This window comes from Diadema antillarum, unplaced genomic scaffold, assembly GCF_040938485.1.
Source record: "Diadema antillarum isolate AM-2024a unplaced genomic scaffold, OU_Dant_1.0 scf00000064, whole genome shotgun sequence".
Taxonomy (NCBI): Eukaryota; Metazoa; Echinodermata; class Echinoidea; order Diadematoida; family Diadematidae; genus Diadema; species Diadema antillarum.
In genome coordinates this window covers 1367901-1384286 of record NW_027270953.1, presented here as the reverse complement: position 1 = coordinate 1384286, position 16386 = coordinate 1367901, and the positions used below count along the sequence as shown (strand labels likewise).

The 16386-nt window shown below is 36.3% G+C and overlaps 1 protein-coding gene across 1 annotated transcript; it reads right to left on the bottom strand.

Moving 5' to 3' along the window:
• Window positions 1–6582: 6582 nt before the first annotated feature.
• Window positions 6583–16131, bottom strand: LOC139716375 (uncharacterized). The gene is made up of 4 exons (XM_071627921.1): window positions 16120–16131; window positions 12171–12263; window positions 11447–11589; window positions 6583–7357 (listed from the first exon to the last, which is right to left on the bottom strand). The coding sequence occupies exons 2-4, from the start codon at window positions 12252–12254 to the stop codon at window positions 6916–6918; spliced, it is 669 nt and encodes a 222-aa protein (XP_071484022.1). The 5' UTR covers window positions 12255–12263; window positions 16120–16131; the 3' UTR covers window positions 6583–6915.
• Window positions 16132–16386: the final 255 nt, after the last annotated feature.

Sequence of the window (16386 nt, the reverse complement as noted above, 5' to 3'; positions counted from 1 at the left end):
TTTTATCAGTATATGAAATTTCCATGAAAGTTTATTGTCGACTGTTATTCAAGAAATTTAACGTGGGGAAACATTTTGCAGTGGAATACCATCAAAAACAATATCAACAGGTAGCTGCCTCTAGAGTTGTTAATAAGCATTTGATTTTGTTTTTTCAAGATTGATTTTGTTTTTTTGCTTCTATCTATTTGACTATTGGGCGAGTTTTTTTTAATTCAGAGTTTATTGTATTTGTATAGGGTAAGAGGATTATTGTGCGAAAAAAATCAAATTTGAGTCATTCGCAAAGGGAATAAAAGAAAGAACATCTGATGATCTACAAAAAACATTTGTATAGACAATAAGCAAGAGCGGACCTAATAAACTTCACTGCGGGACCCCACATTTGATATCTAGCATTAATGAGTTACAACCATTTAAAGGGACATATATTATTGCTTCCTGTTCATGAAGTAGTTCTGGAACCACTCGAAGGCCTTCCCACGCACTCCGTGATGATGTAATATATTAAGTAAAATATCATGATTAATGGTGTCGAAGGACTTGGAGAAGTCCAGGAACAAACCTATCAGATGAGAAGATTTGTCGATAGCATGCGCCACTTTTTCTGTAAAACTCCATAATGCATGCATACAGTGCTATGTTTTTGCCTAAATCCAGGGGCAATCTGAGAATGTGAAAATATAAAAAAAAACTTGTTATGCTCCGTCCCACAATCTAGAACTTGGTTTCACATTCTGCGTCCACTCGAGATTCAGGGCTGGCCGCATTCGTTGCTGCGTCTTCACTTTTTGGCATCAAGTGTTCCCTTTCCTCTGGAGTACTAGTACTCGGCCGTGAAGTCATTTCCATCACATTATCTGCCTGGACTGAGGAAGTAGTGGCACTACGTCTGTCACTGCCACCGCCACTAGAGGGAGCCTGGGGATTCTCAGGGTCCTACCGATGGAAATTATGACAAAGTAAAGAGTGAAATGACATGTTCAGAGGTCTCTATCGGTAGATGCTTGGAAATGGCGACAAACTTTTTAAAGCTAGAATAACCACCCAGTCATCTAATGTACTAACCACATTTCAATAAAACTCATTGACTGATTGACGTTATTACATTACAAAAATTCATAGAGCCAGGTTGACCTCTCACTCTGCCAACAGATGAATCAGTGAGGGCAATTACCTATCAATGTTTTTTCGTTACCCATCGTTCACCACTATGCAAAACTTGAAGATAGCCATGCAAAGAATACAAAATTCGAATGAAATCCTTGCAGTCAAAAATGCATTAAATTCCTCATGGGCTGCATGACTTTTGAGCTGTATGACTCGTGGTCTGTATGGCTCGCGAGTGTCTGTTTTGTGATATGCACCCAGAATAACCACCCAATCATGTACTGTTTATACAACGTTTGAATGAACTCATTGACTGATTGCCATACAGATATTTATCCAGTCAGGTTGATCCCTTACCCTGCCAACAGATGGATTAGTGACGGCAATTACCTGTCAAGGCTTTTCTTTATACCCATTGCTCCCCACTGTGCAAAATTTGAAGAAACTCTTATAACATATACAACAATTCAGTCAACATTGCCACTTCCTCCCCTTGATACACTACTCTGTGAAACTGAAAAAGAAAATCAGGTAAATAATGTAAAATTTGAAGATGATTTCATCACAAATGGATTTTCTACGGTCTCCCACCTGTCTATCACTCCCACTTGCCTGGTCTGCAGACCCACTTGCCGATTGCTGCGACCTGTCGTTGTTACTACCAGAGGGAGCCTGATTGACCCCATCTCGGTTCTGTTAATAAATATCATGACAAAGATTAAAGAGTGAAATGACATGAAGGGTCCTATGGATTACTCTTCGGTATATCTACTTAGGGACTGTGAAGTTAGAATTCTCAAGGAGCGAGCTATAGTAACTCCTTAAAATGCCAAACCATTCATTTCTACATCACCATTTTATGAACGAAATCTATCAATCCATAATGACGTTATTGCATTACAAATTGGCATCCACTCGGGTTGACTTTTCACTCCGTCACAGTCAGATGTGACTTTTGATGACTTTTTCCAGAAATCCAGTCAAAATGTTTTTTCCACTTTTCTAGCATGATAAAAGAGCACATGACTTCAGCCCTTCCGAGAGCAGGGGAAATAATATTACCTTTAAAAAAATACCAGTAACAAATTGAATATCTACTTTTCATGAAAATGAAATTTTGTTGAATTCTCCTTACGTTTTCTTTATATTATTGTCAATGACCAATGATGATGTCACGAACTATAGCAATCTTCTTGTCCAGTGATAACGGCACCAAAATTAAGAAAAGGATAACCTTTGAAACGATTGACCATTTTTCTCAAATTTCACTGATGTGTTCTACCAATATTGCTGCTTTAACTCAATCCATATGTATATATATATATATATATATATATATATATATATATGTATATATATATGTATGTATATATATATATATATATATATATATATATATATATATATATGGATATATGTGTTCTACCAATATTGCTGCTTTAACTCAATCCATATATATATATATTGGGATTTACTTTCCTATAAACCTTACATTCAAAGATATCAAACAGGATTGATTTTTCATAAAATTACAAATACTAGCACAGTTTAAGCCAGCCACAATTATTACAATTCCCGACTTCACGGAAAAGATTTGTGCAACATAACGCGAGAAGAATACCATTCTCCTTTCTACTTCGAAGCTAACTTTACCTAACGAAACTCGATGAACAGGCCTGATATTTGTGACGTTACTGAATGGACTAAGCAAGCAAAAGCAGACTATGTACTCTAGACAATGCCAAGATTCAAAGGTGTAACCGTTTTCCCAGGTGGGAGTTGTATTAATGTTTAGCCGGGATAAATACCTACATATGCCACCTGTATTCAAAGTGAATCTAACACTTTTCCGTGTCTTTTGAGAGATGCTTTAAAACCATCAACAGGAATGACAATCCAAAAGGTAAAATTCCATGTCCCTCATGCACTTGCTCGCCCAGAACACTTTGGCCAAAGTCATTATCAGCATTCGCTTGGCCTTGCTACTGTTTGAGTTATGCATTCAGCCGCCGGGTGGTTTGCTGTTCATTCACATTTATACCACTGTAAGACGGGCTTTTCAAACTCGAAAAAGCGATGTCAATAAAAGCGTTGCCGAATTTTCCGAAATGCATCCGAAGTGCTTTCATTACCGCAGACATCGTAAGAATTTTCTATTTGGTCTTGATGCATTCCCCGTTGTGGAATGCGCAAAATCTCACATTTTGTCCTTTCCAAGATTCTAGCATAAACACAGCATATAATTTGTGCCAAGATGTAATTTTCTTTGAATTTCCACTTTAAATTATCCCATGGTACAACTACGCAAAATAATGACATAGGTTGTTCGTAATACGCTCGGTCAAGTGGTCTGTATCAGATCGTAATCGATTGTATAATCATAATCAAGCGGTAGGATTTTTTTTTTCACTTTGGTAGTTACCCGACCACTGCAGGTGTAGACGCGCGACAAACTGTATGCAGTGAAATAATGTGGAGAATGAACAATTGATAAGATATAGATTGAATGCTTCATATTGATAACGTTTTTCCACCCAATTTCATCCGATCATATTTATGAAAAGTTTCATACTAAATTTAGCCGCCAAAGTCGTGCGGAAGTGGATACTATTATAATATGTATGCATGTACTGTATATGAGTATGAAAGTTCAGGATAATTCAAAGGTCACATTTAAAAGTGCTCAAAGTTTACATTGTTCAAACAGACGAAATACAACAAAGAACATACGCAGTAACGAAAAACACTGCCCATATGCCGTAAATGTTTGCTGTTTGAATTTCTTAATGTTCCTCACGGCAGTACTGATACGAATTTTAATGCATTTCTCGCCCAATTTTAGTTTGAACCCGCTTTTTACACGTGCATGTGAGAAAATCAGAAAAAGAATGCTGATGAAATCAAATTTGATGAGCTAGATAGCACTTTTGAATGTTGATTTCGAAGATCGTTTAAATTCGCTCGAATTTGAATGATCGCACCTGTTAAATCGAACGCAAATCTGATGAAATTATACGGGAAAACTTATATTACGTAAAATATTTTTCTTCGAATTCTTACGTTATTGTTCCGCAGTGGGCAGTTGACCTTCCGTAGAAGACATAATACCACCAGCACGACCACGACCAGTCCCGGGATTACGATGACACAGATCACTACGATGACACAGATTACTACAATGATTATCGTTTTCTTATTACCTTGCGACAAACCTGTCAATGTGAAAAAAACCCCAAACAAACAATAAAATGGAAGGTATAGACTGTAAGCCAGTGGAGCAGATGCATATTCCCACTAGAGTTAGATAAGCTGCAGTGCCGTGTACTAGTTTACATGCACGGCAAAGGTTTGTTTGTTTGTTTTTTTTTTGTTGATAAAGTAAGGTTTTCCTGGTCAATTTCATAATTTTGCCATTCAAGTTCCTATTTCGAGCATTCAATTTCACGCATTCCACGCTCTCAGCACTGAATCAGCAATCACATTCAAAATCAGACCATTCAAATTCAATATCGGAGCAATCAATATTGATGTTGATTTAGTCATTCAAATCTAAGATAGGAGCATGTATTTCACTGACTGACTGAGCAATGAGTTTTCAAGTTCATTTCAAGCAGGCGCTTGGCAGCAAGAAATATTGTCGGTTATTATGAGAAGGCAACCATGCATGTTCCAAATAAGTGCATTCAATTTAAAATAGTTTTTGCATTCATTCAGCTTGGGGCCACGCTTGCGTGTCTTTTCCACCACCTTTGAATAGATTGGTCTTCATGATGATAATTTATTTTGCCCTATACGCCAACCATGTCATTCTAAAATTGAACATCACGATGTTAAAATGGCAGTCGTATATACAGCCACATCAAGCGCTATACTCAAGTATATACAAACGATCATAAACTAAAGAGAGGTTGACTGGCATCTTTGAGAAAAGCGATTTCCACTTCATTGAAACTGATAACATAAGCACACGTCTTGCTTGTTGTTTTGTGATATCTTATTGGTTTACATTTGCGGGACTATGTGAGATCTGGATTTTTGTTTCAGTTTGTCTTTAAATTGATGCATTATGTGGTTAGTGTTGGGGCATTGTCCTTTTTTAGTGCATGCAGTGTCACCAAGTAGTATGTTTAAATTGTCATTGTGTTGTTTGGATGCACTGCTGAATGGGCCTTATAATTCAAAATGTCTTGAAATGATAAACCACGAATACAACAGAATAATACAACAGCACTGAACATGAAAAATGCATATAAGCCTGGGTTGCGTATAAACCTCTTTGCTTGTTTTATAAGAAACTTTCGCCTCAACTGTTTGCCCCATAATCACCCAATTACCCCATTCTTAAAGAAAAAAAATATTCTATTTCCTTCGTTTTATGACTGCATGAAGAAGGAAACTGGTCATTTGAAAATGAAAAAGAACGCCCCAAACAAGCTCATTGGGAACCGCGTGAAATTGAATGCACGAGTAGGAAATGACGTGTGTGCAGTACCCATGCCATTACATTTGGAAATGGAACGGACATGCGTGAATTTGATTTGAAGGAAACGAAATGGAGCTCCCATAAATGAGATTGATTGCTCGGATTCTAAATTTGAATGCCCGAATATCTTCGCCTGCGTGCAATGCGTGAATTTGAATGCACATTTATGAATTGGAATGATAAAAGTAAAAAAAAAATTGACCTATATGGAAACCTAAACATTTTACGGCACTCTCTTCCGCTTTATGTATATATTTGAATCTGTCTAGATGTGAGGGTAAAAAAAAGAAAAAAACAAACAAACAAGCAAAAATTCCCTTGTCGCTTAAAGGACAAGTTCACCTTCATAGACATGTGGGTTGAGTGAATGCAGCAATATTAGTAGAACACATCAGTGAGAGTTTGAGCAAAATCTTACAATCCGTTAAAAAGTTATGAATTTTTGAAGTTTCTGCTCAGTCACGGCTGGATGAAAAGACTACTGTAGCTTGTGATGTCACATGAGTAACGCGATATAAAAAAAGAATAAAGAAAATTCAACATATTTCCATTTTTCTCCAATAACAAAAGAACACTCGACTTCTCTCTTTCAGAAGGCAGGGGGAATAATATTACCCTTAACATAAGTCAGTACCAAGTCGAAGAAATGTGCACTTCATTTAAAAAGTAAAGTTTTGTGAAATTCTCTTTTCATTTTCCTTATATAGTTGTACGCATGTGACATCATACACTGTAGTAGTCTTCTCTTCCAGCAGTGACGGCGTAGATACTTAAAATATTTGTAACTTTTGAACGGATTGTCCAATTTTCCTCAAACTTTCACTGATGTGTTCTCCTAATATTGCTGCATTCTCTCAATCCTTATGCATATGAAGGTGGACTTGTCCTTTAATCTTAGTCAATCGTGCATTAATTACACTCTGGGACTCCCTGAGTGCATCATGGATATATCACTATACACTTCAACTTCATATGCTGTGAAATTTAGGTGAGGGAAAAATAGTTTGGCTGAATTTGGCCGTCCGTTTGTCCGTGAGGACTCGCGGCGATCTGAAAACATCTAGCTGAAATGCACGCGGTCATCAAGCACTTGGCGATAGAATTTCCTCTTTTCAAGACCAGGAAAACACATAAAAGCAACATAGGGATCCCACCCACTTTCAACATTTTGGTGGCCACCAAACACAATGTCTTTTCTTATAACAATAATTATGGTGTCTCGACATCTATTTTTATTACTAAAAATGTCGACCGTTGTATATAACAGGTCTTCATTAATGGCCGTTCCTCCGTAGTGCCCTTTCCATTCCCATCACCGAAATCTAGTGTAACCGAGCAGGGAGATGGAACCACCTCCCTGAACCGAGTAAACGCAATATACCGTTTTCAGGAGCACGATTTCCAGACCCTTCGATTTCGGTTGGCGTGATCGTTTCTAACTCAGTTTCAATTGCCGTCTTGTCACTGCTCTGTGTCGTCTTGTCACTGCTCTGTGTTGTCGTACAGTTCTCGCATGTTGTCATGACAACGCTACTTTCGTCTGTTTGTCTGTCCCGGGTGGACACTGACACTCTTGAGGGTGTTTTAGTGGTTGATCCTTGTGAATCCGTCAAAGTTTTTGTTCCGATGTGTATACATTTTGTGTCTGACCTCGTGGTGCACAGAATATCGACTCTTTCATTCTTTCCACATTCCGAGCACTTGTGGCAATCTGTGCACCGATTGAACTTCACTTGGAAGTATTTGTTCTCACAAGGGTCACATCTACAGTATTGTTGAGAAAAACAAATATAAAAGTACAGCAGCCATTCTATTGTGACTCGCGTGACATTTACACAAGATTTTAAGTTGTTATGGTTGAGTACTTTAAAAGATTTATCTTGCAGACCTGTTTCTTTTACAAATTTCAATCAAGGTATCGGTCCTTCACATTTGTTCACAGAAATGTTTGATGTGAAGTCATTCTAGTTAGAGATACTTCACTTTTTTTGTTGTGACTCGCGTGACGCGACACTATTGAAGATTTCTGACATTATTGTACTTCACTGGATTTTCGTAAGAAAGTATTTGTCCTATGTACACAAAGTTTTCTGGATTCAATTTTGAGACATTAGACAATAAGAAGTCAAAATTTCATCATCCTTTGACTTTTCATCTCAACTCAGTTGACATTAAAATGTGACTTGCGTGACACATGAGCGTGACTCGCGTGACAAGTGTTATTCAGGATCAAAAGTAAAGCCTACTATAATTATTTTATTGAGTTAAATGAGTCAAATATTTACCCTAACACGTTAATTATGGTTAGTTTTATCACATATATCTTTAAAACAAAGAAATCATCTAACTCCTATCTCTATTGGGATCATGGGTGCTCATAGCACATTTGATACATAAACATGCAGCAAAAATTCACTTGAACCTCTTTTTTTCCCCTCGTCAAATCAAGAGTTCTGGGAAATTCTCTTTCAGTGAATTTTCCTTATCTTTCTTATTTACTATAATTGTACCAACTAGTCTTTTTTTTTTCAAAATGAATCTAATTCAAACTTTATCAATGTTAACTTGCATATTTGCTGACGGATTTATGTGAATCCATTTAAGCTCTTCTCGAAACTTTAAAGTTACTTTGATGCACAAAGAATCCTCACTTCTTCTTATAATAGATAATGTTCACACATACTGATACTCTCTTTCTTTCTTATCTACCATTACTGAGTCTGATGTGAAGAATGATCACCATGTTTTGCTTATTTTTAAAGTAAACTACATGATATGATATATACTAGATTATTCAATTTTCTTTGCCAAAGTGTCTTTTCTGTAGTTTGAGAAAGTTTGTCTCTGCTTCGTGGAGACAGTTTTCATGCCTAGTTTGTTGGGGCCGTTTTATTTTCTTTAAGATTCAATCTCTTCATTCATGAACTTTAACTTTGAAGTCTCCTATTGTTGACAAGATATTGCTGCTATACTTTGCACAGAAGCGGATCTAGAGGGGGGGGGGGGGTTGCAACCCCCCCCCCCCAAAAAAAAAAAAAAAATCCTGGGACCATTTTTTTAAAAATCTTATCTTTTTTTTAAAACTTGTAATTTTTAATTTGGCAATGACCTCTATACCAAAAATAGTGGTGTTTTAAATGCAAGAAAACGCCATTTTCACACACAGATTTTCAAAAATTCTCCCTACTGTGCGAGGGGGGACACCCCCTCCCACACCCTCCCTCCCCCCTTTATAAAAAGCTACATCCGCCCCTGTTGCATTAGATATCTAATTCAGGCTGCCACGGATCTTTTATCCAGCCAGTGGAATATATTTCCCTTTCTCTAGGTGACTTAAGGTAAATGTCACTTCTGACCACTTTGGAGGCTTGTGCCATAGATGCTGCGGGGATGCTTTCTTCTGAAGGCAATTCTTCCATCAGCCAATTCACTTTTGGGCCTGCACTTGAAGGCCCAATGGTATCCTCATTTCCACCATTATTGTTGGATAGATCATCACTGCTTCTCTGAGAAGTGATTTTTTTTTTGTGCGACAAGATATTCACTCTTTGAAGGTGATATATTGAAGTGATGATTCAGTTATGTGGTGCAGCTAAACTCCATAGATGACAGGCAGGTATATAAACCCTCAGAACAATCTTCAACTTCCCTTTGTTTGTGACAAAAGTTGTAGGAACAGTCAAAAAATACAGCAAGACAAAATTCCTCAGCAATGGAGACAGAGCACAAGTTTTGATTTTACACATAACTGAAGCTCTGCCGCTTAAGGCTTGCTGCAATGTGTGTGTCAACTGGATCTTTCCCATGACTTGTATAGTGCTGAGGTTCCACACTACATTGTAGGTCAATGTTGTGTTTCTCCATCAGCACAGGTAATGGCACTGATAACAAATCTATTTTGAATTGGCTTACAGGGCCATCTAACCATATTTTGAACAATTCACTTCACTGCTGACCATTGACAGAAGCTCATCCACAAAAACTACAGTGTACAACATAATACTGTTTTGTCATGGGTTAAGTACGATTCATCATTGATGATGACATGTGATAATTTTCTCCTGGGCCACATTATTGATGTATAGCGAGCTACTTGCACCTAATTCCAAATGGCGTGTTGGACTTAATCTTTGCTGGAGCATGAATGATTCTCAGCGAAGATTATTTGGAGGACAGTAAAATCTGAGGGAAAATTTGAAGCCATTTTCTTGTCATCTTCATACAATGTGACTTGCTGATGGCTACCACTTTATGAAGCAATGTTCCAAGAACTTCACAGAAGTGGAGCTGACATACAGTACAAGTAATTGTAAATTTCATGAAAAGTTCCTGATGCATTACACTTTCTTGTTGACGAGGCGGCCACCCACCTCCTACCATTTTTTCTATTGACCAACCTAACGGAAGTTGACAATCCAGTTAGCTATACATTACTTATTATAACACTTCTTATTTACCAATTAATATAAAACATTTACCTTTATTGGGAAAATTAAATATTTTACCTGATTTAGTTTCAAGACAGAATTTATTTCAAAAAATCTCAATCATTCTGGTCTTTAGTTTTTTCAAACTTGTAAACTGTGACTAGCGTGACAATCCTGAGAAATCCTTGCGTGACTCGTGTGACACAATTGTTCTGATGTTTTTCACAATGAAGGGGTTTATAAATGGAAACATTATTTTCTGGTATGATTGAGGACTCTAAGATCCTCATTATTTATCAGCTACAATTCATACAGTCTACTACTTTTTAAGAAATCTAGAATATAGACATATTTTTGTGACTCGCGTGAGACATTTCGAGGGTGTTGCAATCGAAAATATTGTCAAGCTCATTACATATAAATGAAAAAAGCAACTTGATATGGTAAAATGGGTATAAAATAAGACCTTATGTAAAGAAATATGAATATAGATAACAGAACATGCTTTAAATAGTGAAATAAAAAAAAGCACCAAAGAGACATCATTTTTGTAGTAAATGTGATTTTTGTTCTGAGAGGTGTAACCCGGCTGTTAGAAAGTGAAAAGCCAAGAAAAGTTAGATTTACACCCTTTGAACATATACCTATCCAAATATGAATACATGTACTCTTTCTTAGTTGCTTGAACTTGAAATTTTAAGGTCCTGGTGTCTAGTTACATGGAATGGCTGACAGGTTTTTCCTTCCACACTGAAAACAAAGGGAAGAATTTCATTAACGTAACAATTCATAAAAACATATGCGTATTATATATATATATATATATATATATATATATATATATATATATATATATAATCTGCGCTGCAAAAGCTTTTGATATGCTTGACAATAACGTACATGCAGTTACATGAAAAAAAAGTGTCTTGATCTTGATATAAACACTGCTACAGTTGGCAATGGTTGTGGATTCAATCAATATTCATAATAAAAGTTTGGAAACTATATCCTAATGTCACATCAAGATTTCTTTTCACTTTGTTTCAGATCTTAACAGAAACACAGAAGAATAAACAAAAACAATAACAACCCGCAACCACGTATGAAAGTAATGTTAATGAACAGTGCAGATATATAATTTTAACTCCCAAATATTTATATTGGATACCATGACCACTGTTCCATTACTGTATCAGTGAACACAAGAACGCAATTTAATGTTGGAATCTAATTAGTTTAAAAAGTAAATGAGGCCTTATTCTGATTGTGGGGTTTCCTTTTTGTTGTTCTTATTTGGTTATTATGTGCGACAGCCTAAGAAAGTCTAGGAAAGTGCCCAGGCTCTGACCCGGCAAGTACCCGCTTACTTATGCGAATGTTGGACTGGGCATATTGTAGAGTCAAGTGGTAGTTAAGGTTTTCTCACATATTTGTCGTGTCTTCATCGGCACTGATACATCGTTTGATTTTCTTATGGCCCGGCTTGCAGAGTTTGAGACCTGTAGCACCGTTCTGGCAATCAGAACTCTCGTCGTACGTCATTTGAGAGTCAAACTCACATTCCGAGTCCTGTGACATGGATTCACAAAAACAGAATGGGAAACCCTCGCACAAAAATGTAAGAATATCCTAATGAGTCATCTAACATTGCGGTCCATCTTTGTTTACATGTGTAGACTAATCATTGTGGTGAACTTGTCGAGAAAAGCAAATAAATCAATTTAATCTAGACAAGTGTTTTATCTCCTCTTCGTTGGAAGATTTGTCCTTTCACCTATAGCTGCATAAATGCCGACTTAACAAAGGGGACCAATAACTCATACACGAATATTATATATATATATATATATATATATATATATATATATATATATATACATATATACATATATCAATAGAATATAATCTCTCTCTCTCTCTCTATATATATATATGTATGTGTATATATATATATATATATATATATATATATATATATATATATATATATATATATATATATAGAGAGAGAGAGAGAGAGAGAGAGAGAGAGAGAGAGACAGGGGGAAGCTATGGTCTCGATTATCTCCTTAGAGACGCAGTTTAGCTAGCAGTATAATATCAATCTATTACACTTATCAATTATTTTGATGTGTGTATAGTGCTCTTACCGCATTCGAGGGCATGGCTCTATAGTTCCAGATGAGTGCAGTTGTCAGTAGAATATAAACAGTATAATTTTTCAATGCTGCCATCTTTTCTCCCTGTGGGTACCTTTGAGAATATATGTATATGTATATATATATATATATATATATATGTATATATTCGATTAAAAATAATGATCAAAAGACAAGAAACAGGGACAAGATAATGACAATATTATTTGTAACATAATATGTTTGATGACTGAAAGAAGTTTCCCAATTTTATCCCTTTTACAAACCTACAATTACCATATGTCCACAATACTCTTCCAAACCACAAACTGAAGTTTTGCCAGTTGTTAAAAGGAAATCAATATCCGGCATTAGTCAATGTATATGTTATGCTCCAATGTCAATTCGAATAATATGAAGTTGTATGCAACACACAGATTATCCAAAAATTTAAAGCTATTCAATAATGTACAAAGTCCAAAGACACAAATAATGCATGTTACAAGTTAGGCTAGCCAACGTCTAATATCCAATTGCTACATCACCACGTGTATCTACCAGACTGTCTAATCACCAACGTTGTTTCTCTAACAATCCATTCGTTTATATTCCCCATTCGTCTATTCATTCTGTCTGGTTTCCATTTCGTCACCTGGGTTCCACCCAATTTGGCTAATACCCATATAGGTAATTTTTCTTACTTAGTCTAACCCCCAGTTCGGCAAATGACTATAGTTTGGCTACTCATCAATATGTCTACTGACCAGCTGGTCTAATGGCACTTAATATAGTCTAATGCACAAATGATCTGACCATTATTTTAGTCTAAAGCACACTCTGTCTAACGTTCATTTGGTCTAATTAACTTGTTTGTCGTGTTCCGTTTACGTCCAAGCCCAGTGTTGCCTGGTTTAGCAGATGAAATTGTCGTATCAGAGACTGAAAATAATCATTCGTGGAGAAAATCATGGTACAACCGTAATAGTTATTGTGATTGAAACGTGTTTCACATCAGCGCGCGAAAAGAAAAATATGCCGAAATAGGAAATGATTCTGAAACAATGGTGCATTGCACAAAATACGCTTTCCAGTAAATTCAAGTATTCATGCTATCAGTAAAATGACAACAGTGCAATGCAAAATAGAGCTTTACCCTTAGTGCATAGGGTTTATAAATCAGAACACTTTGGTATTCTGGTACCTTCGCTCAATACGCTTGCTCGCGCACGTACCTTGCAAGATAACTGATGATTATGTCGATTTGACTACATCGATTAGCATGAACGTTGTCATTACATTGGTGTCATGAGCGTCATCATACTCATTTATACACCTGTTACTTAAATGCAACATTAATTGTTGGTTTTGTTTATACGTTCAATGGTCCCCCTCCCATAATATACCATAGAAATCTGGCTACGCTGGTGAGTGTCACAGGAGGTATGGTATCTGATATCGGGGGCGTCGCTGAAGACTTGTTCGTAGGAGAGGGGCGTCCTAGGGCTTTTGAATGTGATTGGTTGTGATCGATATTTATACGTTCATGGTTATTTGGTTTTCCAAAATCAATATGCAATACCCTACGATAGCATACACTACACGCAGCTGTCTGTTAGCTAGCAATGACATCAACGTGTGCATTTCGATCATTGTATGTCTGCTCTGTGACTTGAAAGCAGTACATAGACCATAATTATGGTATTAGACGGAATCAGGGGAAAAATCCAAAGATTGCTATTAGACAATTTTGTCATAAAACTAAATTACAACTAGCCAAAATGGACAATAGAGATTACTGGACCAAACGGTATTTAGACCAAAGTTATAGTACAAAATAGGTTTAGCCGTGTAGATTGGTGTTAGATGATCTGGGAATTAAACCACCTGCCATTCTAGACTGAGTGACAATAAATCACTATCTTATTGTTATCAAATCAATACATATCAACAGACAGAATCAACGAAGTCCCTTATCGTCAATGTTAAGGAGAACCAACGTACAAACTATACAGAATTGTTTTTCTCTGTGTTAGCTTACACTGAACATGTATATTATATAGCAGCGCATAATAATGTGCTCTTTCCAGTGCAACATTCGATACGAGGATAGTGAGTAGAAGTACAATATTAAATTAAATTAAATTCAATTCAATTCAATTCAATAGTTTATTTATTTCCATCATCAAAAAAGAAAAAGAGAACACGATTCAAAGCGGTACAAATTGTCGATTTGTCTTTCATTCGTACTTTATGATAAGGAAAGTTTTTTTTCAGATACAATACAATGTATATGTACGAATGCTGTCATAAAAAGAAACAATGCACTTAGTCGTGGAAACAAAAATAGTAAATAATCATAACGATGGAAAACAGTAATCCACTAAAAAGCCATGCTTGCAAGACGTGGAACAGTGGAACAAAACAACGACAGCACCAATTTGTTATACCAATAAGATATATTCATAATCTTTATTACATTCTTCTCTATACTATTGTAAATTCACTCATTGGCATATAATGCTGATACTATAAACACTACTTACTACGATTTTAGAATATGAACATACTTATACTAAAACTGTATAACATAGCACATTATGGCACAGACACTATGTTCGTAAGAAAGCCTTTGTCGTGTATAAAAGCGTGTGAAACTTTACTTCAATAATCCGTTGACAAAGGCATTGCAAATATTACAGAGGTCGTTACTTTAAAGGCGCTGTGGGATGCAAAGATTCAATGAAGTTGAAAATTATTGTCATTAAGTCACAAAATTGATATTCACTTCGTAAGCTTACACAGAACAGTTTATAATTATGAAATAGAAGCCCATAAAATATGTACTAGTTCCAGAACAACTTTTGCAATGATCAGGTTTCCAGTTAGCAAAATTTGTTCCAAGAAAGATTTTGTCGTTTGCCTAAATGACAGCGTGTGAAAATTTACTTGAATAATCAGTTATATAGACAAAAACAATTATATACTTTTCACATCAGGCGCCGTGCAGTACAGTGATTTCACAAAGTTGAAATTGTCAACGAGGTACGGAATTGACTTCACTTCGTTAGTTACTAAGAACAGGTTGTGATTAGAAAATAGCAGCGCATTAATATGTACTCTTTCTAGAACTACTTTTGAAATGATTACAGTTAGCAGAATGTTGTTCTAAGAAAGAGTTTGTGGTCTATGAGCGTGTGCAGCTTTACTGTAATAATCAGTTGACAAAGGACAAATACTACAAAGTTCACTTCTTACACCAGGCGCATTGCAATGCAGTGATTTGACAAATCCAGAATTGTCAACAAGGTACGAAATTGGCCCTCACTTTGTCAGCTTAAAAGTTACAGAACAGGTTGATATCACAATATTATTATAGCTGCGCCTAATTATTGTGTGCTCGATCTAGTAAAGCTCTTGCCATGATTATACTTGGTAATGTTTTGTTGTAAGAAAGTTTTTGTCGTCTATGACACAGCATAGGCTTTTAACTTTTAACAATGATAATTAGTAAGTCTAGACAAAGGCAAATACTGCAAAGGTCATATCAGTCGACGTGTAATGCAGTGATTTCACGAAGCAGAAATCGTCAACACAAGGTATGGAATAAATGGCCTTCACCTATAGACCAATTTGGTTTGGGTAATGTTTTTAATGGTAATATATAGGGGTGTCAAGTATGCCTAACAAAAAGATACTTCATGCACTGACATAGCAAAGCATCTGGCTCATTGCGTAACCCATTGAAAGTGCTTTTGTTCTTCTTTGGAAGCCCCCAGTTATGGCCGCCGTGATAAGTTACAGTGCTCTGAAGTCGGATTCATCTATATACAGTTATGTGTTAGGCGTAAACAGAACAGGTTGTGATTATACACGTAAAAACATCGCATATATCCTGTGCTCGGTCTTGAATAACTTCTAGAATGAGGACAGTTAGTAGAAATTTGACAGACAACGGACTTACCGATTCCTCTGAAACCAGTATACGTAGAATGAGCTTGATGAAGGCTCGCTTGAGAATGTGAATATAATACAAATATACGTGACATACCGGCTCCTGATTACGCGCGCGTATTTTCCTTTAGTAAGCCCTATACACCTGTACTCCCATAATAGCATGAGCTGAAAAATCGTGCGACGTATATAATGCTACGTTTCTCCTATCACGATTGGCGCCAAAACTGAAATCATGATCTTCATCATGGATGAATCGTGGTGTTCTGATCAGATC

Excerpts from the sequence above, each read along its gene's own strand:
- LOC139716375 (XM_071627921.1), bottom strand. The coding sequence starts at position 12,254 with ATGGCAGCATTGAAAAATTATACTGTTTATATTCTACTGACAACTGCA. Across the intron at positions 11,590-12,170 it reads GAGCCATGCCCTCGAATGCG|GACTCGGAATGTGAGTTTGA; the intron begins GTAAGAGCACTA and ends TCCATGTCACAG. Across the intron at positions 7,358-11,446 it reads GATGAAGACACGACAAATAT|ATGTGACCCTTGTGAGAACA; the intron begins GTGAGAAAACCT and ends ACAATACTGTAG.